Raw genomic sequence first — 26,741 nt, forward strand, 5'->3', positions numbered from 1 at the left:
GGTGGAGCAACGGTCCTCAGCGGTTAATGTTGCGAGTGTCAACAAACTCATGGTTGCTGCTTGTTGTGCGAGCTGTACACACTACTCATACTCTGCTGTGATGCGTGATGCGTACGCTGTGGGAGATAGAGAGCATGACTCAAACAGCATGACGATGAAATATGGACTGAAGAATACAAATGGATTTGAAGAAGTCAGCAAAAAAAAAAAAAAGGTCACAATGACCTTCCAGTGTTACCATCTTTCAGTAAAATTAGAGATAAGTGAAATGATGTGTGTCTCTTGTGGTTTTAGTCTCAAACTACACACTGAGGCCAGCCCACGTGGTGGTTTTTGACCCTGCCACCTGTGTGACCTTCGTGTGTTGTCCTGCTGACATTGGAGTTCATGACGTGTGAATGCAGTGAGCCGATCTGCTTGATAATGATAGATATTAGCAGTGAAAATAGATTAATTCTGACACAAATAGATCAAAACTTAGTTTTGTTTTCTTCACAAAAAGAAAGCAAATCTAAACATCGTGATCGTATAGTCCCGTCATAATCAACTAGTGAGAACTTTTATTTTGAGGTTTACATTCATTATGTTTCACTATTGTTATTTTAAAGTTGTATGACGTATTCTGCTAAAATCACGTTTGCTGGGAAATGTGTTTCGGTAAGAGGTTGTCATAAATATAACCTGTTAGCTCGTTTTTTTTTTGTTTTTTTTAGCTCGGTTTATAAAAAGGTGAACGCATCGTGACAGGCCTTGTTCTATTTTTTTCCTGTAAAAACTAAAGCTAATTTAATTCGTACAAGATTACAAATAGATATATATATATATTCGTACTAAGTATCCCGATAAAAAAATAAAGAAACGAGCTCCTGAGTGTGTTAATGTCGCATCTCTGTGAGAGAGGAGCAGCACTCGAACTCGATCCAGTTCAACTGCAGTTTTTCTTACTGAACCGCTCCACTATGTCTCATTTCAGCCCTCCCGGGGTTCAAACATGTGGCTTTAAGCGGTAAATTGGGACTTTTTTTGACGCTTTCACCACGAACGCAGTTCGCCTAAAATAACAGGGTAACATATAGACGAAAAGCAGAGCAAGCTGTACTGTATCCAGAAAGCTGAGGTAATCCGCCTGTAGCATCGGGCACATCTGTAACTGTGGTTAAATTGAAGATGTTCCGGGGTAAACACGGACATAACACTTACCTCTTCGGTGAAATGAGCTTCCGGTGAAATAAAGTTTACTCCCCGCTTGATAAATTGCTGAACAGCAACAAATAAATGTATATTTTAAGCTGTAGAAAACAAGCAGCTTCTGCTTGCCGCTTCCTCTCCACGACAGCCTGTATATCTGAGTGACTGTGGGCGGAACTACACGCTGCGGAGGAGACACAGCGGAGGAGCCAATGAGAGGAGGCGGCACAGCAACACAGATAAAAGGAGGAAACAGGAGTTCTCACTCCGCTCGGAAGAACAGGCTCACTTAAAAATCACAGTAATTCAATTTAAAAAGGAAAGCTAGCACATGACTTGCCATTTCAAATACATTGATATGTTATATGTTTCCAGGGACTGTTTCTGTTAATTTTAATAGTTTTAGTAGCTAAATAAAGAAACGCCGATTTAGTTTCTCAGAAATTACAATACTTTGCAAGAACAACAACAACAAAACATTCAATATATAGGTCTTATCGTCTTATCTTATAGAAAGCTGGCTCTTCAGAGTGCTGTTTCCTTTACAATCCATATTAGAGAATTTTGCGATATGAGACAATGTGGCTGAATATTGCGATTACCTGAAATACATAAACTAGCATTGTTATGTCTTACTTCTTCAAATTTGTTCCTGATGTAGACTCACAGTAAGTTAATTCAACTGCTGAAAAAAATTGATGGTATATAAAAAATAAATTGTGGTGAGATAACTTTATCAAACATTCTAATGGCTCCGAGAACACTTTCTGCTGCAGTATACTCCAAACATAAATATACAACTGCAATAAACTGCTGAACACAAGGTATTTAGCTAAAAATTACTGCAGTTTGAGCAATTCTTTGCAATACCAATATGATCTACAGTCATAACAATAAATTCGTGACTTCTTGATTAGCCCTAGTATTCATTCATATTGTTTAATTTAGTTTAGTGAAAGGAAAAAGTGCAGTTGGGAAAACCCCACAACCAAAAGGGCCAATTGCAACATTCAGAGGATTGTGAAGTAAAATTGAAAGGGAAGATTCATAAGTTATGTCTTCTGTGCCAGAGAAAAAAATCAGCTAGTTGCTTATCCAAGATCAGGTGAAGGGATAGGAATGGCAGGATTCATGAGGGAACCCCAGTGATCTCTCTTAAGGAGACATCCACCAGGTCATAATAGGAGCTCTCAAGGCGTTGTTGGGATACATAGTCCCTCCAAGTGACTCCTGGGTCTTCTCTTGTGTCCAATCCCAGTGGGACGTGTCTGGAAAACGTCCAAAGGGAATCGACCAGAGGGCTTCTTGATCAGACGTCCCACCCAGCTTAGCCGACTCCTTTCAATGCGGAGAAGCAGCAGCTCTACTTTGAACTTCTCATGGATACCTTCTCAGCCCATCGCTAAGGTTGAGTCCAGCAACCCAACAGAGTGAGCTCAGTTTGGTCGCTTCTATCCAGGATGTTTTTCTTTTGGTCCTGATCCATAAGTGATGGCAGGAACAGACCAGTAAATCAACCTAGAGTAAGCCTTTCCAGGGAGGCTGAGAAGTGCGACACCCTCGATACCTAGCACCTGCCTGCTCTGCCAAAAGATACAAATGCCGGATTTAATTACCCCTGGTATCTTTGTGTTTGACCAGCCAGCAAACCCGCCTGAAGTAAAACTGAGAATTTATTGGGTTTAACCAACAAAGACTAGACCCAACAATGCAGATGATCTAAAGGCCACTATTAAAGCAACCTGGGCATTATTGTTTTAAAAATTGTGTTATTGGCATTATGTAGAGTTCCAACTTTCAGAGAAACTGAGTTTTGGAATCACATAAGCTGATTTATGCTAAAAATTAACAGGAATAAGTACAACTAAATACTCAGGTTCTTAAATATAAAAGAAAAAAAAAATCCACTTCAGCCACTTCAGTAAAGTGGCAGAAATAGGACATGCTGTCACATTCAAATATGGATTCCAATGAGGATCAGTTGTCGGATTAAAAGCTCCTTTTGGAAATAACCTTTAAAAGCGTAAACATTTTTCACATTTCCAATAAAAATAATCAGATGTTTTCATTAGCTATAATGAAAGTGCAGAAAAACAATTACTAGAAATAAAGGCTTGAAAACATCATGATAGTGTAACATATGCAGATTAAAGATATGGTTCATATCTTTAATCTGCATTAAACAAATAGATGTGAATGAAACTGCGAGCTGCGACCTCCGACTTAAACACAAAGGCAATCAAACCCATTTAAAAATCGTCAGAACGTTTGTTAAAAACATCACAGAAGATGTGTGTAGAGATTAATAACAATGATAGTTTATTTACGTTCCAGATCTGTTTGCATTGCCTTTGACATTTTCCCTGCTTCTAAGACAGACAGTTACAGTACAGTAGCATACAATATCTGTATTTTTATTCAGAACACATTTTGAATGATGGCTTAAAAACAAAAAGAATCAATGAAGGAAAAAGAAAAACAGAGGAAAGAGAATGAGATAAAAATAAATTTACACATGTTCTAGGTAATATATTACACTTACACAAAATGCTATGTTGAGGAATCCACATTACAAGTTCCCAGTGAATCATACTTCAAAATGCTACAGCGACACAAATATAGAAGTAAAAATAAGGAGATGACGTAATAAACACGAGCCAAAAACAGAGCCTACCTTTAATGTGAGACAGAAATTAACTTCACAGTGTATAATAGGAAACTGATCATTTTTATAGACTTCTTTGAAACGTAATTTTACAGTGAATGTCTTCAAATCGCCACCAGTCTAAAAAAAGACAATTTTTCAACTTAATATGGCAGGACAAATGGAGAAAAACAAAGTCTGAGATGCAAAAAAATAAAAAGACCCCAAGCGAAAATGTGTTCGAAACACTATTGCAAAGAGTTTGTCGGTTCAAGTACACAACTGCAATCTGAATCTAAAGCTGTGTGTAAAGCACTGTGCACCGAGAGAGAGGGAGGGAGGGAGAGAGGGCAACCTTCAGCGGCAGTTCGGACAAAAGGCATTCACAAGGTTTAGAGTTGCATGAGAGCCACGTTAAGTGTGATCTGGTCCTAAGGATTTCCTTCTGGATTGTTTTTTTTTTTTTCTCTTATTTTAACGAGGTTGCTCTTTGTGTTAAATCAAGCAAAGGATGCTTGCTTGCTTTTCCGTTTGTGGTCATATCGATATTTCTATGATTCCACCTTGGACGGTGGGAAGCTGAGCGAGGTCGGAACGTTTCCTCCCAGAGAGAGAGAGAGAGAGAGCCTCTTCCGCCGCTCCGCCGTAGCCACGCGAGTCGCCGTGAGGCGCTCTAACCCGCAGCGGACCTCTGGCGCCCTCATGTGGAGCTGTACAGGGAGATCTGCTGCACCTTGCCGAGCTGCGTCAGCAGCCGCTTCATGCGGTGTTTGAGCTGAGGGAGGCGCGCGAGAGGCTCTGGAGGCTCCAGCTCCCCGGTGTAGTCCAGCCAGCTTTCCAGCACTGAGGAGGAGAAAAGAAGAAGGTCAGAGGCTAATGGAGGCTTTTGATCGGCTCAAACGCAGCACAAATATATATATTTTTTCCCCCCCCTTTACCGTCCAACTCTCGTTCTATGAAGTCCATCCTATGAGAGACTTCGTCCTGGACAGCGTCAATGTGATCCAGCAGGTTGATTTGCCACTGTTGGTACTGGCCGTTATCTGCCAGGTCTCTCCCATCATCCTCTCTGCTCTCAGCGTGCAACCATGACACACCCATTAAAGCCTATGATCAAATAAAGACGAGGCATATTTAGTTTCAGTAAATATTTTCAAAATAGTGCAACATAAATTAATTCACTTTGCTTTTTACAAAGTTCTTTAGGTCATATCTAAAATGGCTCAGATACTCAAAGATCCAATCTTCTAAAAATTCAGTGAATGCAACATGACAAGGTACTACCAGGCCACTGTAGCGACAACAATCTTCAATGTGGAAGTTGTTATTGAAAGTTTGCCATACTTAAAACAGGTTTCATACACTTTTTCCACAGTAAAATTCAAGCACTTTTCAAGCAGTTTCAAGGAAACTTTTCCAGCAACACACTTTGGAGATAAAAATAAAACAAACTAGAGACAATTTCAATTCACTATTGTTATTATGTGTTTATTGCTACCAATAATGTTAGTAGTTTAGTGCTACTTATTAGTTTACGTTAGAAGGAATAACGTAAACTAAAATAACAAAATTTGATGTTTTGAAATGGAACTGCTGCCAACAATGCTAACCGCGCCATCAATAATATAATGTAGACGCTAACATTATTTACAAAAACTGATTCAGACATTTTAGATTGAAGTTTGAATAAATTTATTTTTCCAGATGCCTTTTTGTTATTGTAGAAATGTCAGTGATAAACTTGAAAGGACACATAACTTTTGGAAAAAAAATAATTAAAAATGAGCTATAGATCACAAATGAACAGGCATGAATAGTTTTAGTCCAAATTTATGAGAAAAAGTATATTAAAATCTGACTAAAATAAGTTCACCAAACTCAGATTCAGAACAACACAGCATGCTGGGAGACATAGGCGCAACCTCTCACAGCTAAGCTAAGCTAGGTTAGTGGCATCAAGTACTTCACTCATTCTTTAGTTACCTAGCAACAACCTGTTGAGAAACTTGCATAGCTACAGTGCCTCATAACTGTTTAAAAATATTTTTTTAAAAATCAACTGCGTGAAGTGAAATGTCTGGATAAAAGAAGAACGGTCCCATCAGCAGCTTGGGAGTATTTCAGATATTTAAAACAAAAACAAAACCAATAATTATCAATAAACTAATGTGAAATGCTTATGTTGCGATACGTTTTTTAGTCATATCGATTTTTTTTTTTCTTTACAGAAAGTAACTTTTGGAAGAGTTTTCCCTCATGGAAACCCCTTCAGGAACTAGCGCCATGGATCCGAACCTTGTTGCTGTTGCCCGTTGACTTGGGCCTGTCCATGTCCAGGAGGCTCCCAAAGCGCTGCTCCCGCTCCAGCAGCTCCTCCGTGCTCCTCATGCTGTCCTCCAGCTCGGAGCCCTGCCTGGTCTCCACCACCAACCGCTGCTCCACGGCCGGGTAATACGTCCGCGGCTTCTGGTAGCAGTGTTCGCTGGTGATGTACGAGTCCTGGAAAGACGGGAAGGGGGAGGAAGAGCTGGAGGACGACGAGGCGGCGGAGGCTGCGGCCGTGGCGGCCCGGCTCAGCTTCTCCAGCGCATTGGACATCAGGATCTCCCCCCTGCTCATGTCCTCGTCGGGGGTAAGCGGGGACGGGGCCGTGTTGCTGCCGCGGCACGAGTCCGAGCCGAGGCGCGGCCGGTCGAAGTGCTTCCATGGCTGCTGCCATAGCCTGAGGTCGGGGTGAGTGCTGCTCCTGCAACGATCCCACAATGAAGCTTCTAGAAAATACACGACGGCGCCGTTTAAAGCCTTGGACTCACTGTAAGACGCTCATCTTAAGCTGCAGTCCGTTGAGGATCTCCACCACATGGTGCACGTCCCCCAGCAGCTGGTGGGTGGTGGTGATCTTTTTGGCGTTCTGGTGGGAGTAGTTGTCCTCCAGGAAGGAGAGGCCGTACATGTGGCCGTTGGTCAGCCACTCGCGGTCGTACCAGTAGCGCAGACTCTGCCTCTGACCTAAGATGAAGAACAACGTTTCTTACAAACTGCTGAGTTCTTTTCCGGTCCCGAGTGGCATCTGATTTTAAACAGACTTCCCCAACTGGAGCTGCATTTCTGTTTACAGTAAAATTGCGCAGATTGAATCGATTACTCCGGTTTTGATAAAGCTAGTGCTTTTCCGTAGAAAGTTTTTGAGCGAGGATGAGGTGGTTATTCAGCTGCATCGAAACGCTTTTTTCACATCATGGGAGTCAAGTGACCAGCCGGATGTTACTACTGATGGAAACGTCAAAGAAGACAACAGGAAGTCGTCTTCTTCGTGGTTTGTTTGGACAAAGTGCATCAATCAAACCATCAAGGATAACTACTTTTTGGACGAATTATCTTCTTACAAATATATTTGTCATCCGTTTCTTTATAAATAAACTGTTCTGCATTTATGTGTCTGATGCAAGCAGATCTGTTTCTTTCTAGCAGGTAACTGCGCGTCGGTCTCACCTGGCGGATCTCTGCAGATGTAGCAGGTGTATCTGTCCGGGACGTTGTCCTCCATCAGACCCATGCAGGTGCCGTGCTGCCAGCACAAACAATCCTCGCACTGATGAACGGGAGAAACGCGTTAGCTGAAAGCCGCGTGCTTTAACACGACCGAATCGTGTCGAGAAGCGAAGCAAAAACCAGCACAACCTGAATCATGAAGTCGTTCTCCTCTTCCACCTCGCAGATGCAGCGCACGATCTCCTGGTCGGTGGAGTCCAAAGCGCCAGAGTCGACGCTGAGGGGAGGCGTGGTGACGTCCAGGTCCATGTCGAAGTCGTCATCGCTCCAGCCGCAGCTGTCGGTGGACCAGTCGCTGATGCTGTCCTCGTCTGTAGGGGCAGGGAGGAGCACAACCGCTGGACTTCAAAAGGGGTTTTCCTTTGTCTATTCTGCCGTGTCAGGATGTAAAAGTAGCCAGAAGCTGCTCGGTAATTGGATGATTTAATGGGAATCTGCAGGTTAAACCATGAAGCAAGCCACTGCAGCAGAGAAAAGCTCAGGATTCAACCAACCATCAGTTTGATATTAGATATTAATGTCAGCGATGCACAGAGAAACCTGCTGGTTGGAAATAATCAGAAAAAAATCCAACCCTTTTCTGATCTCTGGCTCTACTAGGCTGGTGTGACAACACTCTTCAGAGTGGAAGTTGTTACAGTAGGAAGCAAATTTAGTACTGATTGGATTGAGTGGTGTTTAAAAATTCATTAACAGCCAGCAGAAATGTTGTAAAAAGCTATTAAAAACAAGCAAACACAAAAAATATATCCTACTACAAATCAGGACATTTCGTGTTCATTCAAACCAAGCAACACGACAGTTTGGATAAGTGGATTAGTTCAGGGCCTTCCAGCCTCAGCCTCTGGGAAATGAGCCCTTTACAAACTCACAATCTTACTAAACATGTAACACACATCAAATTTTACAATGTCTTTCCTCACTTTTATTCTCCATTTGATAATTATTACATTTGTTTAGCATAAACGACGACCAAGTTGCTACGCTAGCTTGAGCAGCAAAGCAGTTTGATGATTGTGACTGGCAGCCAATCAAAACGATGAGCATGGCAAATAATGTTTGAAAAAAAAATATTTTAGCCAATAAGTTATAAAGATTGAAAAGTATATTAGATGTCGTCACATCTGCATATTTTGTAAGTCTTTGCGAGTAACAGTACAGCAGTGAGCCACACTGTTGTTTTGTAGCCACATTTAGCTGCATTTAAGATGGAAAAAAAAAAAATAAAAAAAACAAAAATGGCAAGTTAAGCCTTAAAAAAAAAAAAAAAGTGATCGGCCAGGAGCACTGCTGTTTCTGCTTGAATGAAGCAAAATATAAGACAAACATACCTAACAGTTCCAGGTGGAACTATTTCTAATTAAACTTTTTGTTTTATAACACTTAACTGAATGTTGAAGCACTTCAGTCAAGTTCTGTCATTTTGTTTTAAATCTCCCATCATCTACATTATACCCAGTAAAGCTTGTTGCTAATATAACATGTTAAATGATGCTTAAAACGTCATTTCCAAATCATTTCTGCTCCACTTAACTCTGATAAAACCCTGTTTCACAGCGACACTATTAACCCCATATATTCTCATATATTTAAAGAAATGTGTGACCTATCAGAGCAGAAATTCTAGAAAAAAATATTTTGAATGACGTTAATTTCTCAAAGAAAAACTGGGCTTTAATTTGAATTAAAAAAAATGCTTCTATTGCTACTAGAGGTAAAACAAAATTGCCCCAAATCTCTGATGCGTCTCTGGTGCAATATTTGCATCTTGTACTACATTAGATATTATTTGCAAAGCTGGCAGCATGGCTGATTGAATCCCAAGCGAATAAAAGACGAGAGGAGGGAGCAGCTGTCAAACACACTTACTCAAACTGAAGCGTACACACACACACACACACACAGTTATAGATATACCCACCATCGACAAGTATCTGCTCTGTGTAGCTGTGTCCGGGCCTGCTGGGGTAGGCCTCAGGCTTGTGATTGTGTGAGAGGGGGAATTTGAGTGGCAAATTCAATTTGGAGTGAAGACCCAATACTGAGATGTCAATATTCTCCTCACTACCAGTGTTTTCTGTTAATACAGGGAGGGGTGGGGAGCAGATGTGAAACAAAAACGTCAGCTGTGGAAATGCTCAACAAAACGCCCATCAGCAGGCGACAAAATGTGGCACAAAAAAAACAAAAACAAAAAACAAAACATCGTTGGTAGATTACAGACTCAACAACAACCAGGGACAACAAGTTCTCACACAGTTGGTTAGAAGTAGGGCTGGCCGATAAATCCATTTTATCGATTAATTAAATATTTGGCTTAAGATTTCATTTTGGGAAAAAAATAAAAAAACATTTGCACTTTTTTCAACCAACCAACTTATTGGGTTTCCATCTTTAAGGGTGATGTCAGCGCGCCCATGGCGGCCATCTTGATTAACGAGCGTATTTTACAGCTTCTACTTAACTGGACTTTAATTCAAGTCAACTCTGTGACAAAATGTAAGGGCCAGATTACACTTTCATTACAAGAATGAAGTTATAATATTACAAAAATACAGTTATATGAGTATAAAGTCCCATTTCCTGAATAAAGTCGTAGTATTGGGGGGAAAAAATGAAAAAATAGAACAAATTATCCCAGCTTTGTTTTATTAAAACAACTTTTTTGGAAGATGTTTTTCCCTGAATCATTGCCTCTTTTTTCTGCTAATATGACTGCATTCTCGAAATTAAACAAAAGATTCTTGAAGTCTGGCCCTAATACGTCATTGTACGACTCACAGAAGGGATGACTGAAATAACAGTTTTGAAAATGTTTTCTGTTGTTTGGGGGGAAAAAATTTAGCAAAGAAGACAAAAGCAAGGGGAGAAAAAAAAGTTAAAAAATTGGAAAGAACAGATTTTCTTTCTGCAAAATACAACTATCAAATAATTTTTAAAAATGGGGATTTTATTTTTCAGCCATATTGCCCAGTCACAGTTAGAGGGAGGCAGCCTGTACATACATCCCAAACACAGTATAGGTTTGGAACATAGAGATGAATGTATGAGTCCAGCCAATTAAATCACAAAAAAGCCCATGAACTATAAAAAGAAATTATCTGACACATCCTGGTAGTCATGTTGGAGAGACAAAGCAGCCAGAAATGTTCCACTTCTCCCACACACCAGCTCAGTCACCGCACCAAGAGGAGTGAATGGAGCGCTTTGTGCTTTTAGCAGGCCAGCCGTCACAGCAAGCGCGCATGCAGAGCAGCAGATGATTGACCTCGCCCAGCTCTGGGGACCTGCTTCTTACCAGACTTGGCCTTCTTTTTCTTCTTCTTCTTCTTTAGCTTAATGCGGAGGAAGTCCTTCTGTTTGGGTTTCTCTTTGGGCTTCCCTAAAGATCATGAAATAAACATTAAAGGCCATGTGAACACAGAGACTTTCAGAAAGATTGGACCTCTGGTGCAAAAAAGATGAAAAAGAAATTAATCTTTTATTGGAAGAGCATAATTTAGCTGTGATAAAAGAACAAAAAAAAAAAGACACATATTGGGATCTCTAACAATTCTAACTTAACTCCAAGTGTATTATTTTTGCCATTAATGTTTTGCTTAAATGAAGCTATGGCTTCTAAATCAAAATCTATTTAAAAATGTTACATGCAACACAAAGATCATATTTTACAAGCTTTCTGGTTTTCTTCTGTCATCATGAGACAACCCTAACCCCTAACCTCTTGGTGAACCCAAATGTGCTTTTAATGACTGTTATCATAACTTTGCTAAATACAGAAAGTGTTTTGAAATGAAAACTGGCCTGGATTCTGTTTTTATTGCCAAGAACAGAAAAAATACTTGTTCAGTTTTCTTTGTTAAATCAAAGGTACTGGCTGCCTTTGATTTAACAAGGAAAGTGAGCAAAAATCATCTGAAGTTTCTACATGTCAACCCCAACAGTGGAAGATAAACAAGTAACATCATAAATGATTTAAGGCAAAGAAAACATACTTTACATGAGGAAAAAAAAATCAGGGAATAAAGATTAATATCCAACTACATTTAATCCGTTTTTCACTAAATAAAACACTGCATCACGCTCACCAATGTCAAAGCAAATCTTGTCAGTGTCCTTGTCCTGCAGCTGGCAGAGGTTCCTGTCCAGCTGGTTCTCCTTACTCTTCTCCCTCAGCAGCGCCCTCTGCTGGTGGCTGTGGGTGCTGACTGCAGGAGGGGCCGATGTGCGCCTGCCTGCAGCCTTAATGTCACCACGTGGAGCCGCAGCAGCTCCAACTGAGTCTGTAATGGAAAGAACTGGAATGAGTTCATGTACTGAGCAATTAAAGGATGTCACGATTCAGAAACAGCGAGTCTTATGGATGCATTACGACTGTTCATTCAAACATTGTCTTCATAATTTCAAGGAACCCAAGTAAGGATCCAAGTTACTGATTAATGGGTTAATCTAAAGTTGATTGATCTTATTGATACATTGAATAATTGATAAGGTCATTTCCCTAAAAACCTAAGGAAAATGGCCTTAGGTTTTCTCTTTGATTAAGACGACAACATTTTTTCAAAATATCAACAGTAATACTACAATTAAGAAAATTGCATTAGTATTTTTTGTCAGCAGTGTTACATACCAACATACTGGAGATTGTCGTTTTCTCACATTAAACTTTTACATATTTTTATTAGTTTTAAAAAATAGAACATAAACATAAACCTGTTGATGAAAGATGAAAAGAATAAGATGTGAAACACTTAATGAACAGAGAGAGGTTTGTGCTTATAGGCATCAAGTTCCCCTCCCCTTCACATTACAATTCTTCATGTTCTCGCAGCGATATTTTTGACTGAAAAGTTGACAGCGCTATTAAGGCGATAACTTAAGGAGCTTCTGGAGTGTTTATAATACAAAACAATCGTTTTAAGAGCATTTCACATCCCACACCGGACTATATTTGGACCGTTTTTCTTTCCTTTTCCGGTATTCCCCGCCATCTTTAATTTCTGTATCAGCTGTGTCCGCTTATGGATGACCAGCGGCGCCCTCTGCTGGATGGTGGCCAAACTACACCACTAAAAGGAGGTCTCAACGGACTTTATAAGTTGGTCAATGTGAACAAATTTTAACCTAATAAACCATCAATCTGTGATTAACTGTCGGTAACCCTAAACCTGAGTGAAACTGGACAGGAACTCACGCATAGAGGCAGAAATGGTGCGGCGTCTCTTGGAGCTGTCCAGACCAGGAGCAGCAGCGGGTTGCTTGTCAGACGCCCTGGTCTGGACGCTCCTGGTGGGGCTGTGCGGTCCCTCCACAGGCAGCTCTTCACCGTGGTAATATTTCATGTGATAATGCAGCAGCTTTGCTTTACGGAATGACTTGGTGCAGCCTGGAGCGCCACACTTGAAGGGATTGTGGTCGAGGTTGATGGACAGAACGGGAGGAGGCTGGTTTTTGATGACTCGGTACACTAAATAAATAAAATGAGAACAAAATGGTTTTTTTTTTTGTTTTGTTTTGTTTTTTTTTTTAAAGCAGATAAAAACAACATACATGAGGACCATTTCACATAGACTTACATGGCTCTCGGCTGAATCTGTTGGGATTGTGGAAGCCCTGCTTCCGTACCGCTGAAAATATAATGAAAGAAAAATCCACCTTTTGAATAAATCGAATCATTTATTTTTTATTATATTCATTTTATTGCTGCTGTCGAGCCAAACGCTTACGTTTCACAAGCTGAGGAGGCGGTGCGTCTGCTGCAGGCTGCGCGCTCTCTGATTGGACGTTTGGCTTCTGCTCCGCATCGCCGCTGGATTCGGCTGTCGTCGTAGTGACAGAGTCCCGCTCCGTCTGCGCCGACAACTCGCTCTGCATCTCTGCGTATGGCTTGGGTGGCTCCGTGTATGGCTTTGTTACGCTCTGCTCCGACTCCTCCTCCTCCTTCTTCACATCTCCGTTCACGCGGCGCTCTCCCTCCGTCTCCTCCTCGTCGTCTTTTTCCACCTTCACGCCGTTCGTGAGTCCGGTTCCCTTCTCGGCGTCGGCAGGGTCGTTCGGCTCCGAGGTCTCCGACTCCTGTTTGGTAGTGGCGTGCTCGGCCTCGGAGACGCCGTTCAGTTTGGGGTTTTTGTCGTTCACCGCGCCCTGCTCCTGCTCTTCATCGTCGCTGTTGCTGTCCTCGTCCTGGTCCGAAGTGCTGCGCCGGGCGCGCTTGTTTTTGGGACAGCCGTTCTCCTGTGGCCTCCTCTCTCTGCGGTTCGGGGCCCTTCGCACCGCGTTCTTGTCTGAGGACCGAGATCTGCCCCCAGCTCCACCTCTCTATCAGAACAATTTAAAAAAAAAAAAAAAAATAAGTCCAGGGAATCGGCCAGAAGAAGCCACAGATATCACCTGGACAGATTGTTACCTCTTTAATATAAGGCTTTACATGCATCCCCTTCACCGTCTGGATGACGCCGTCGTAGAACTTCACAGTGTAGGATGCTGAAGGTGAAAACACAGAAACTGAAGCAAACTATATTTTACACAATCTGGACACAAACAGCTCCATATCGTGTCTCACAAAAACTCCTTGATTTTTACTTCCTCGTGTTACGACTACAACATTCTGTGCATTTACTTGTGATTTTATCAAACAGAAGAGCACAGAGTAGCACATAACTGTGATGTTAAAGGAAATAGATTATTTCCTATAATTTTGCAACATTCAATTCACCAGAGTCTGTAATTATCCAAATCACATTTTTGCTGAATTTACAGCTGAAATGGATTTCGATTATGCAACCAAGAGAAATAACTTGATTTTTAAAAATAGGATACAGCAATAAATGCCAGATTTGAGCCATTTTTCTGTTTTTTTTGTTTGTTCATGGAATAATTCCATTTAATTTCCACAGCAGAATGACACTAAAAGTACCAGTCACTTTTGGATCTATTTTTTATGAGGCTGGAAACTGTGCAAATATCAAGAAACTGTAGCTATCATCTTTTTGAAATCGCTTTATTTTTTTCTTTTATATTAAAACCTAAACATGAGAATAAAAAAAAGTAAATATTTATCAAAAATAAAAAACTGTCTTTTTTGAGGCTCTAAGTCTGTTTTATTTAGCTGGACTGACGGCCTGGTTGTAGCTTCATCAACTGAGAAGCTTCTCTTTCTCTTTCCCATCAGAAAAAAAAAAACATGTCAACAGCATGATGCTGCCCCCACCATGTTTCAAAGGGGAGATGTGTTCAGGGTGATGTTTACAGTCAGATTAAATGACATAATTAGACTCTTATCTAAAAGAAGAGTGGCTTCTAAAGGGAATTAGTTTATCTCTGGAGTGCCAAGGTAAACTGTGCTGAATACAAATGGATGTCACACTTTTTCCAGTCTATGACATCCCAATAAATCCATTCCAGTTTATTGCAACATGAGAAAATATGAATTACTTAAGAGGTCCAAACACTGTATATACATCTGGAGAAGCTGAAGCTACTCACCATCTTTATTGACTGAAATGACCTTGGCTGGGTAGAAACGGCAGTCGGACCAGCTGGCCAGAACCTTGTCATTTACATGAAAGCCCTGGAGGAAAGAACACAGTGATCTGAGCGACTTCTACTGGCGAGCCTGTGTTTTCTAAAAGCCAACAGAGAGCAGCACTGTTTTCTATAGCTTCGCTGAAACTAGCATTTAGGAGGCGTAAACAAAACAAAGGTGGTGTGTGTTACGCCGTCTTACAGGTGAGCTGTCGTCGTGCAGGCCCTGCCGTCTCAGCTGAATTCTCTCCACGGGTCTCAGGTACGGACTGGTCCAGTCAAACCATTCATCGTAGCGGTGGCTCCACTGGCGGTAATGAATCAGTACTTTCTCATCGTCGTAGTCAATCTTCTCTATGTTGGCAGCATACCTTTAAAAATAAAAGTAAAAAAAAAGTTAATAATGCATGATTAGGAAATCATGCTGGGGCTCAAATCCCAATTTGTGTTGCGTTTAATATTTCCTACAGCCATCAAAATGCAACATAATGTGATCTTAGAGGGAAAGAAATTGATTTCGCTTGTAATGATTTCAGTGAGAGGCGAATCTGATGGGGCTTTGGGGAAAAAAAGCGAGCAGTTTACTGGCACAGGAAAAATGAAGAAATAAAAAATCTAAGATGTTTTTCCCAACCATAGCCAGTCAAATAAAAAAAAAGGAAAATATGCTACAAGAGGCTGAATGTGAGAAAATGAGGGAAGTGAAAGAATGAGGGGAGGAATGAGCGAGGCCATGACTCACCAGTTTTTGAGGCTGTCTCTGGCCTCGAGCTGAGCTCCCACCTCAAATGTTATCCCTCTTCTGTTAGGGGGCGTCTTACTCATACTGCCCACATCAAGGCTCCCTTCCTGCACAAACACACACACGTACACACATTAACCGACAACATACCAATGCAAAGCTACTCTTGTATAACCTTGGGTGTACAGAGACAACACAAAGCCGTCAAGGTCTCTGCAGGCGCTCGGCTCCACAGTCGGTCTACAGATTGTGGAAAAAACTCGGCTCTGTGAACCTGAGTGGCAGGTTTGACGCCGAGCAGGGGAAGTGAGACCAGCAACTTAACAGCAGAACAACGCTGCTGGAAAACACCGGAGAGCAGATTCCCTCTGCAAAAACACACAAGTCATACGTTACGCAGGCACCAACTAGAGAGACACACCATCTCAGCCGCAGATCAAAATGTAAAGTTACCCTTGATCAACTCTCACCTGAGATTTTCAGATCAAACACTAAATCAGATTTTTTTTTCTTATCAATAATAAAAACTTCCGCCATTTTCTCATTTGCTGCATAGAAACACAACAAGCAGCAGCGTAACTAAGATCGTGCTCAGAGGAGTCAGACGTCAGGGTGTAGCAGAGTTTGAAGCCTTTTCTTTATAGTATTTTAATAAGATGCTTGATAAACTCCAGCTGTTTGAAGCACAAATTAAAGCCATGCACTGCTGCTGCACACCACCAGTCAGCTGGCTGAAAGCAGACCACTACACCGACTGTGATTAGTATTCAGATTTGGCAGACAAAAAAAAAAAAACAACAACAACAAAAATACAACTGAAACAAGCAGTTAGGTAACCGGCTAATTGCTAATTAAATTATTAGTATTTTGTTCTGCGAGAGCTCAACAGGCACACACACAAAAAAACATCTTTAGCAGGTGCTTAATCTACATTTTTTTCTATATATAAGTCAAAACAATAAATTGCTGGATATTATTGGAAATGTAGCAGCATGCATAGATCAGGACTTAGAGCTATAGGTTTTGTTATTAGAATGTCACACTGACCAGAAAATAAATCAGATCAAGGTTACGGACACACGTTTTGATACACAGCTGAGGGTACTCTTGTCATTTCTTCCATTGCTGTCAGATTAAATTGCAATACTTCTATCAAATAACCTGTAGGAGGATTTTTTTATGCGTTACATTCCTTCTAACAAGAGAATCGGTACAAATCTGAATAGCAGGTCAGACCTCAATGAGAAGTGGAGACTGGCTTCAGCCTGGAAATCCCTGATCTAGTCGCTCTACTATGAACAGGGTGATGAAAACTGGACTAGTGAGGTGAGCCATGCCCCTGAAATGATGGTGAACATGTCCAGCGACGAGATATTCAAATGAGCATGTGTGACATTTGAAGAAAAACCCAACAATAAAAGAAGAAAAAAAAAACTACTATACCAGAGAAATATTCACTCCCCATTTCTGGAGAAGACATAAAACGACTAAAGACGGACCATTTTGACCGCCCGCTCCATTAAAAGCCAGCAGGAAGCAATCATGCGCCAAGCTGATTCCCGCATCGATTTCACCGCACGCTCCGTTAAATCCCACTCTGATTGTTTCACATGTACACGTTTCTAATGCTGTCGGCTTCGGTTTTAAGAAAGGCCTAAATGAAAGGAGATTCATTCAGTCGTTAAAGGGAGGAGGGCGAAAAAAAAGGCAACCGCATCATCCCTCCTCCGCTAACAGAGCTTCTTTTGTTAAACATAAAAAAGCACGGCGGACACGCTGACATACCGGCGCCCTTTTACTAATAAGCAACGATAAACATTTTTAAAAAACGCCGGCAGCATCTTACTTCTCTCCCGCGTTCAGCCGCCTGATGAGGTTCGCCATAGTGGAGGTGTTAGCTGGCTTTCATCAATGCAACACACTGCAACCTACAAACCGGATATCTCCACACTCCCCGGCCCACGTGTTTTCTGCTCAGCCGATTTCGCCGAACAGACACAATAGGAGACAAAGACTGCCGTGGTCATCCTCGTGTGGCAGCTAAAATTCAGAGCACGACGTCAAAAAAACATGGATAGTGATCCAGCCTGTGGAATACAATATTTAAAAATTGACCCGTTTGTTTTTATGGCCTGTAGAGAGCCAAAGATGACAAGACAGGCAGGCAGGGACGGAGGAAGCCGGGGTTAAGATGCCAAAACTGGGTCAGAGGCTCCGATTATTGGAGGTTTAAAAGGTGAGAGCTTAGCATACATGTTGTGTAAACATCAATTTACATATTAGTTAAGATTTAAGCAGGGGAAAGGTTACTTGGTGCGAACACAGTCTTCTTTATACGAAAGAACTACATACGTGGACAGGTTTCAGCTTTCATTTAAACTGATACAACGCGAACACGTGCTTAATTTCCAGGTAAGCCATTGTTGACCACTTCCACCGCTGCTGGCACTTTATTGTCCGGTGTTTTATAACCACAGGGCGCAGCAAGAGACAAACCAGCTGTACGTCAGTGGTTTAGAGAAACGTGATTGGTCGAGTCGGTGTAGCGTGGGCGGGTGCTCGCTGTAGCTCGCTGGCGATTGGACGCGCAGTTGTCAGTCACAGGGTGGGCTCTCCGTGGCCTCGCGCTAAGGCCTACCTCCTCGTACTTTTCCAACCGCGAACGAGCGGCGTGCAAATGCAAAACAGTAAACTTCTCCAACTGGGACACCGCACTCATATCTACGACTGCTCAGTCAGTAACAAGAAACGTACGCCAAAATATAGAAGGGTGAACTCATAAATAAAGAGCAAACAAATGTACTTAGAGGACATTCAATTATTTACTTCGTCACGTTTGTTTTGAACTCTCCAAGCCGACATGCGGCATCATACCAAGTGTGTGATGCAGCCACAAACAGGGCCTCATTTACGGCGGTATAAACTCGGAGATGCGCCATACTAAGAGGATTTAAGCCTCTTACCTGTTCTCCAGTCACTATGTGTCAGGTTGAGCGAAAAATGTAGCCTGCAATCCCTTGACTGCGCAGATACAGCCGCCTCCGCCTGTCTGCTCCAAACCACGCAGTTGAATTTCTCTCGCTTGCATTTACCACCGGCGCGGGTAGTGTAAAAGCACAGTGCGCATGCGTGAACCACAAACTGAACTCTTGGTAATTTAATTATTTAGATAGATACGGTTGTTCCTTTATTTGGAAAATAAACAAGCTTAATATTCACAAACAAGGAAACTCTGAAGTCCAAATGCCATCTCCATATGCAGTGTCGGCCAAATATTGTATGAGCCCGAAGCAGAAGTAGAGTTGGGGCCAAATCAAATAATTTATTCAAATAAAAGTCGTAGATAAATTGTGGAATCGTGGTTCTAGACTATGTCTGTAATTTGTATGGGGAGTTCAGCATTTAAGAAAAGACTCGGTTAAAGTAGGAAGTCAGTACAAATTGTTTCTTACTGATTAATATGCCGTTACATTTGATATCACAATGAAATTTACCTCGAAACCATCAGAAATTATTTTAAATTAGCAACAGTAAATGACTGCTAACTGTAAAACGTGTTACATTTTTTATGCTACAACTTCAATACTAAAGAAATTTACATTTTGAAATATATGTTTGAAAAATGCTAATGCTAGTTTTAATATTTTCCTCAATGAGAGAACATGCTCTCGTGCCCCCCCTGCTGGCCTGTGAACATAAAAGCAACGCACTGCCATGAAGCAGAAACATAATCACTGAGTTTTTTTTTTTAAATAAATTTTTTCTACTTTGAAATATATTTTAACTCTCTAGAATTGTGGAGAAAACAAGAGGAATATTTTTATAGTCCTTTATTTTTGAAAATGCTCTGTAATTTCAGTTTTCTTTGAAGAAAGAGTTGATATTGGTTCAAATTAAAGCAGTGAGTGAATGACTGTAGATAATTTACATCAAATAGCCTCAGGAAGTTGAATAGTTGAATTCAGAAATTCTGCGAAGTAAATTAACAAAGCTGGTTGTTCTGGAAGGAAATGGCAATCATTTAACTTTTCTTTTTCTCTTCACTGACTAGAATAGAGAAAATGGATCCTTACTCAATTAATCCATTAAATTCTGTCAGGATGTATTAATAATGCATGGCCTTCTAATGGAACAGCTCCCATGCTGCAGGAAGTGGTTTCATGTAGAAAATGACTCATGGGGCTGATGTGGAAAGACATTAAAGTAGAACAATTAAAGCCTAAAAGTCAAGGTTGCTGCAGGCAATTCATTGATAACATGTGGTGCATTCACTGTGCCTCTGAAACAGGAACTAGGATTTCAGAATGACGTCACATCCAACTTCATGTTCCGATCCATAAAAGAGACCGCAAGCATTTTTGAGACACACAGTTCTGCCAGAAACCTTTGTGGATGAACAGTCTGGTCTCTAAAGTTCATCCAGATGGACAGCACTCAAGTTAGAGAAACATCTGAACAGAGGTCATCTTTTGGGCTATTGTGAACCTGTTATAGTTAAACGTTACATAAAAATGCTATAAATGTTTAAAAACACATTTTTTCTTTGTCATCATGAACTTTTTTTAAAACAGTCATGGTTTAAAAACTTATAGGGAGAGGAAAAAGAGAATAATACTGTCTGGATACACTGTACACGCAGTCGCCATATTGGATTTTGATTATCATGGTTGATGAGGAATTTCTTTCCAAATCTTGTGTTGTATCTTCACGGAAACATTCCAGTTGTTTTTTAAACTTTTATGTGAAAGTTTTTCTGACTTGCCCCAGTTGCAAGTGAGAAAAACCAGTGCTAAGCTAATTACTATTAGCAATACGAACTAATAATACAGTTCTCAGCTATTATTCTATTGCTATGATCGTAGTTCAAAATTTCAACCAAAACATTAAAACTTTATTTTATTTTGAGATAATTTTCAGCTAATTTGTTTTATTCACTCTGCTGGGACTTTTTTGGAGTTGAATTAAAAATATACATTTTCTCTCTCTCATTGCCCCAATTTATCTTGGCAAGACCACAATCCACTTTATCAACAAATGAACAAACTTTTATTTATAGTCAGTCATTACAGAGAAGAAAGTCTGCAAACACACATATGCCGAAAGTGGTTTGAATCGGTTTTTGTTAAAATAGCAAGCAGTTACAGCAGGAAAACGAGCTGTCAATCACAGCCTCTCACTTACGCTTTTTTTATTGCTCTTTACAGTGAAACCGAACCCTCTTCCATCCCCACGAACCATCCCACCCCATAACCCAGTTAATTAGAATATACTTCTGGAAGGTTAGTACAAATTTCCACACAGAATTTATTTACAAACAGCTCAGTTTACATTTTTAAGAGAGTTCACTGACACTTCATTTTTCTCTGCAGGTGTTTTTAACTGAATTTCAGTCAGCGATATTCATCCAACACCCATTTTTCCCCCCGTAGGACCTGAGCTAAAAAAAAGAAAAAGAAAAAAAGAACAATTCCAACTGAAAGACTGACAAATAAAATACTTATTATTGCATAAACGGGCTTTGTGAGAGGTTCCATTTTGGGGAAAAAAAAAATTCTCTTTAGTTTTTGTTAAATGAAATGATCCCAAAAGCAGCCGTCAGTACAACCAACAAGAAGAGCTGAGGCAAACCTATCAATAAGACATGATTACAAGAGTTCTTTTAATTGACTTTCGGGTTACACAATAAAAAACAAAAACAAAGGTGTCTTCTGTTCACACTGATAAATCACACATGAATAAAACCTGAAAGCTGGGGGGAAAAAAGTTTGAACTGCTTAAATTATTTTTTCTTTTTTACAAATGAAGAATTTCGATCTTGAATCTCGATTCAGTCCCACCTTGCTCGACCAAGCTGTAACAGTAGTAGTAGCCCTATAGTTAGAAATAAAGCGTTGACCTGTTTTCACATGCTGCGGTTAAACAAATAGAAATCTGAACTGAAGCATCTTTCTGGAAATGGACCAAAGAAACAAAACAAAACAAAAAAAACCAAGCATTCACACACATGTTCTAAGAGCTGTAAAACATCACCTCAAGTTTCCAGTGTGACCTAAACAGAGACAGTGTTGATTTTTTTATTTATTTATTTTTCTCCGCTGGTTCGTCAATGTGTGACCGGTTTGTGCGCTCTGGGCGTTCCAGTGTCTACACCACGCCCTCGATGAACCCCGTGTCCAGGTGGACGATGAGCATCCGCAGGAAGGACATCTCTTTGCGCGTGTTCTCGAAGATTATGCGCGGGTCGTCCGAGTGGCACCGGAGACAGTTGGGGGCCATCACCATGGCCAGGTTGTTGACGTCCATCTTGGTTATGGCGACGTTGGACGGCTGGGCGAATACCTGGAGATGAAGCAGGTGTGAGAAGGAAGGAAAGACAAAGGCGCACTGTGTGGATGAGCCTTAATCTGCACTCTGTTCATGAGAAACTGGGCTGAAAAACTCCACCCAACAATTTGTGATTTTTATTTACTGAAGACGGTAAAAAAAAAATAAAATAAAATAAAAAATCATGCATTATGTTCCTTCAACTTCACAATTAGTGAATTGTATCACATAACTCCATATTTTCCAGACTCAAATTTCTACATTTTCCCCCCTCAGCATTTTCTAGAACATTCTGAGCACTTGAATAAAAATTATTAAACCTAAACTTACTTTAATCATGGTCATGTGTAATTATGTGAAGGTTCCACAAAAGCCGAGCCAAGCCAACTTTATCTATAGGGACTTTTAAACAGTTTGGGGGTTTTAAAAGTGGCAGTAACAGGAAGTAAAAGTCAAAATTTGCTTCCAAGTGAGATAGGGTCATTTCAAAGGTTTTATGGCATTTGGACCAACTTGGACTCATCCTGATTCAAAGGCAGTACTTGGACTAAATGCAGATTCTTTCACTACAATTTTTCCACTTTGGTGCATTTGTTGTTTTTTTTTTCTTTCTTTTCTTTAAAAAATGTGGCTTTAGTGCTTTGTTTGTCCTTTAGACCTATTTTAAGGAACCACAGGTCCAGTTTAAGCTGAATTTAAGGTAGTTTAGAGAGTAAACAGGAAGTATGAGAGGTCATTTTTTGGTGGAAATAGTATGCATTCAGACAGCAGCTGTGTATTGAGTGTATTTTTATGCAGATTTTTGAATTGTGTTAAAAATGGTCCTCAATTTTACTTTTTTTTTGCTCACATGAGGTGGAATTTTTGCTTTTCAAAAAAAAAAAAAAAAATTAATGCGCTAAAGATGGAAACACATTTGCTGGATAAATTCTGAGATAACCAACTTTCCACTCCAGTCTGGGTGGAGGAGCGTCTACTGGGAGTGGCCGGCCAGAGACACTCTTGGTAGCTGTGGAACGGTAGCGTCTACTGGTGGGCCCGTGCCATACCAGAGGCATGAAGGCCGATGGAGGAGAGGACTCTCAAATTCTCTGAAGTGTGGGGTCCATGCTAGTTTGCAGCCTCTACATCTGGATTGTTACATCCATAACATCAACATCCATAACATCCTGAATGCATGATCAACATCATGCATTCAGGATGAGTCGCTTCAAATTAGTGGATGGGGATGCGCCCGATTCACTTTTTTTTACATTTTTTTTTTTGCAAAATGTTATAAGTTTGCTCAATAACATAGCCGGTAAGTCAACATCAAACTAGAGAGGCACCGATCCAATATAAATTATCTATCAGTCTACATACTGGGGTGGGGGGAATAATGTACTCGATCAATAAAGGCAAATCTATTTAGTGTAATTCTATGCTGTGTGCTCGGAGTGACGTCACCCTTTATTATTAATTTTACATTATATTCACAATTCCTACCTGTACTTTCTGAGCCATTTGCAGTTTATTTTTTTATACGTTAAATTAAGGTTGAACCAATTGTTTGTCAATTTCAGTTTATTGTTTACTTTGGCTGTCCTACTCCTAGTTGCACTGACAAAACGAATTAAAGTTGTGTTGATTTTACATGTTTGACCAAGCTTGTGAAGCCATTGATGTATTTAAGTAAGCTGCACTGGTGCAGTTATCAAATATATTTGTAATTCAGTACATTTACATCTGTGTTTAAAAAAACCGTTTAAAATTAAACCATTTTTCAAATCGGCGGAGGCTAAACGTCAGATATCTATATTAGTATCGGAAAGAAAATGGGCCGGTGCATCCCTGTTCCAGACAGGGCAAAGATGGTGTGTGAGAAAAAGCTGGTTGTTACCTGAAGGAAGTGGATGAAGTAGCATAGAACCAGTCTGTTGAGTTCTGGTAGAGACTGCACCACGGCAATGGCCGCCACCGGGTCGTCGCAGTTGCTGATGCACTGCTTGTAGAAGTCCATCGGGATCAGCGGCTCCTCCAGTTCCCGATACCACAGCTTCATCAGAGAGGCTTCATCAAAAAGAAACCGTATTAATCCATAAAACCTGAGAGTGTGAATGTGAAAACGTCTCTGGATGATAAATACAACCCGTACCTGGAACGTTGGGGTCAGAGAGATTCTCTGGAATCCTCCACTGGTCCACTTGGAGCTTTAATGCGTTGACTTCATCAATGTCTCCAGGCACTCTAAAGACCAGAGAAAAACAAAAAGAGTTAGGATTTCAGCTGGGTCTGAAAAAGTCAGCAAGAATCCCAATGTTAGGCCTCAAAAAGGTTTAAATTTACATTTTAGCTCCTAAATGACATTTAGTCCAATTTTAACTTCATGTGTAGCTGCTCTGGCTGAGGTAGGAGGAACTGACCGGAGAAGATTGGCACTAAAGCGACTTCTGCTCTGTCTGTTTAGGGAAATGAAATCAAAAGGTACTTTTTATATCATCCACTGCCAGCTTGTTTGACCAAACATACTGGGTGTGTGTGTATGTGGTACGTTAAAAAAAGATAAGCATTTGTTAAATAATTAAAATCCTATTTCAGATTATTTCATGTAAGAAAAAATGACTGTAAAACCAAGCTGGTGTATATAAATGGTCCCTCAACGTGTCACCCCCAAAACAGAAAAAAAAAAGTCAATCAAAAGAGTTGCACTCTTTGGCCACTAGAGGGACCTCCGTCTCTATTCCGCATGTCCCTCAGAGCAATTTTAGATTATATTTGTTGTGAATTGGTGCAACGTAAACGCACACAATTCAATTAAACTGAATTAAAATGCAGCTTTTTAAACACAACCTCTTGATCCCAGCAGTCGTACTTTTACTGGAGATGAAAACCAAAACACAATGAAGTCATCATAACCAAACATGTCTTCCAGAGACGTTCCACAGCACGAAGTTTGTTTCGTAAAGGGATCTGATTTGTAAACATGAGGAGATCATACAGAATTCAATCCGACTGAAAACTCTCCACACACACACACACACACACCGCTGAGAGGCCCCCACGTGCTCTGCCGCTTGGACAGCAATGTAAACACACACATCACCCAGTGTCGCGTTACACAGAGCGGCTATGAGGAGCAAAGTTTGCTTAGAAACAGAAGGAATCACAAGACCACACACACACACACACACACACACTTGTTTACACACACTACAGATGCAATAAAAGCCATCCATGTACTTTGTGAGAACCCCTTTTAATTAGCCAGACCGCCGCAGCGGCGCTCGTGTCGAGGCATGTCGTCGGCCGACTCGGGGTCCCGCCTCACCTGAAGATGCCCTCTGTCTGAGCCCCGCCTAGAGCCAGGACGTACTGGGACAGCTGGACCTGCACCCAGGGCAGCTTCCTGTCTGGGAAGAGCTCGCTCTGCCGCTCCATCACTTCCTCCAGAGAGCTGCCGAACAGAGACGGGGTGATGATGGCCCGTCTGCTGTGGTCGATCTCCTCCAAGGTGGGCTTACGCAGACCCTGCAGGGTAACAAGGAAGCAAGAGGTAGATTTACAATCTGAGTGTGTCAAGGAGACGCGAGGGGGTGGGTAGGGCAAATCACGGCCAGACCTGCAGGTGCGCTGCTGTGACTGGGTCTTGTGTTTACGTTTCTGCCTGTGACTGTTTCGGCACACCTGTAATTACGTCTCCCTTGCAGACGGATGATTCAGAGGAGGTTCGTACCTTTCAAACTGATTCGCATGTCCTGCATCATGTTCCTGCACAGCTTTTGCTTCAAAATTACACTTTAGTCGACTCAAACTTGCAGAGTTCTCAGGACTTTTAGCCACATGCTGAAAGTATCAAACTCTAATCCTGTGACTAAGGCTGTCGCAATAAGGAATAAATCTTTTAATAGCATTACAAATTTAAATGAGCGTGACAAATTTCATGCTTGTTTGTTTAATTTTTTAAAGTGATGCTGTCATTTAATATTAGTGAAGAGCCACCAGTTTGAAACATTTTTTTACTTGCACTTTTATGTTTTGCAAAAGTCCTAAATGGCAGTTTTTCCCCATCTGTTTTAAAGGGCAATTTTATTTTGCTGAGTCCTCATAATGCATTTTAGTTTTTGTTTTGGTTGTTTTGTTTGTATTTTTTGGATATTTAGTTTTTGTTTTGGTTGTATTTTTTGGATATTTAAAATGTCTTCCAGATCCAGAGATAAATGTTCTTTGGAAACTAAAGTTTGTTAGTTTCTGGAACAATTAATTGTTCCGCCAAGTGTGTCACTGTGACATATTTACAGCAGGCAGACATTAAAAATAGAACATGCATAAATCAGAGGATGGATAAAACAGCATGAACGGATGGACTAAAGGATGAACAGATGGTCAGATGGATGAGGGGATTGGTGAATGACGAATAGATGGATCAAAGGATGGATGTACAGGCAAGCAGATTGACAGAATGAATGGATGGACTAAAATATGGATACCTGATGGAACTGATGGAGAATGAACAGAAATTGATTGAGAAAAGATGGATGGAAACCACTTTTGTTTCCCATCTTGTTTTTCCATACTGATTAGTATTTAGAAAACCTTAAATCACATTCCAAACTTTTGCAAATTGCCAAAAAAAAGAATAAAAGCTTCTCTGCCCTGCTTACCTTTTTGCCTCCAGTGATAGCCACCTTGAGCAGCTTCCGATGGCAGAATTTGGCATATGTGCTGACAGGAAGGCCTGCAGAGAACAGAACAAGCAAACACTTAGCACCAAAGAAAACCAAACTTCTC

The 26,741-nt window shown here is 40.8% G+C and overlaps 3 protein-coding genes across 8 annotated transcripts in view; all 3 read right to left on the reverse strand.

Moving 5' to 3' along the window:
- The window catches only part of ndrg3a (ndrg family member 3a), a 50,684-nt gene extending 49,332 nt beyond the window's left edge, over positions 1-1,352 (reverse strand). For all 4 annotated transcript variants that reach the window (XM_007565662.2, XM_007565663.2, XM_007565661.2 and 1 more), the window contains exon 1: positions 1,201-1,352. The gene's annotated coding sequence lies outside the window, so the exon portion shown is untranslated. The remainder of the gene's footprint in view (positions 1-1,200) is intronic.
- A 2,132-nt stretch (positions 1,353-3,484) lies between these two features.
- LOC103147365 (PHD finger protein 20-like) lies at positions 3,485-18,767 on the reverse strand. 3 transcript variants are annotated; one of them, XM_007565665.2, is made up of 17 exons: positions 18,614-18,767; positions 15,651-15,757; positions 15,111-15,279; positions 14,870-14,954; positions 13,791-13,867; positions 13,111-13,702; positions 12,961-13,011; positions 12,579-12,851; positions 11,473-11,667; positions 10,683-10,766; positions 9,306-9,461; positions 7,514-7,695; positions 7,325-7,424; positions 6,646-6,841; positions 6,128-6,578; positions 4,771-4,939; positions 3,485-4,675 (listed from the first exon to the last, which is right to left on the reverse strand). In XM_007565665.2, exons 2-17 carry the CDS (start codon positions 15,731-15,733, stop codon positions 4,533-4,535), a joined length of 3,006 nt encoding a protein of 1,001 aa, XP_007565727.1. In that variant the 5' UTR covers positions 15,734-15,757; positions 18,614-18,767; the 3' UTR covers positions 3,485-4,532. The 3 variants fall into 3 exon arrangements, with proteins under 3 accessions (XP_007565727.1, XP_007565728.1, XP_007565730.1); XM_007565666.2 differs by lacking the exon at positions 18,614-18,767 and adding an exon at positions 17,497-17,638; XM_007565668.2 differs by lacking the exon at positions 9,306-9,461.
- A 1,903-nt stretch (positions 18,768-20,670) lies between these two features.
- Positions 20,671-26,735, reverse strand: LOC103147367 (rho GTPase-activating protein 39-like). Its single transcript, XM_007565669.2, has 5 exons — positions 26,615-26,735; positions 25,282-25,481; positions 24,109-24,200; positions 23,854-24,023; positions 20,671-21,989 (listed from the first exon to the last, which is right to left on the reverse strand). The coding sequence occupies exons 2-5, from the start codon at positions 25,389-25,391 to the stop codon at positions 21,795-21,797; spliced, it is 567 nt and encodes a 188-aa protein (XP_007565731.1). The 5' UTR covers positions 25,392-25,481; positions 26,615-26,735; the 3' UTR covers positions 20,671-21,794.
- Between the last annotated feature and the right edge of the window lie 6 nt (positions 26,736-26,741).

Source organism: Poecilia formosa, unplaced genomic scaffold, assembly GCF_000485575.1.
Source record: "Poecilia formosa unplaced genomic scaffold, Poecilia_formosa-5.1.2 Scaffold181, whole genome shotgun sequence".
In the NCBI taxonomy this organism is placed as follows: domain Eukaryota; kingdom Metazoa; phylum Chordata; class Actinopteri; order Cyprinodontiformes; family Poeciliidae; genus Poecilia; species Poecilia formosa.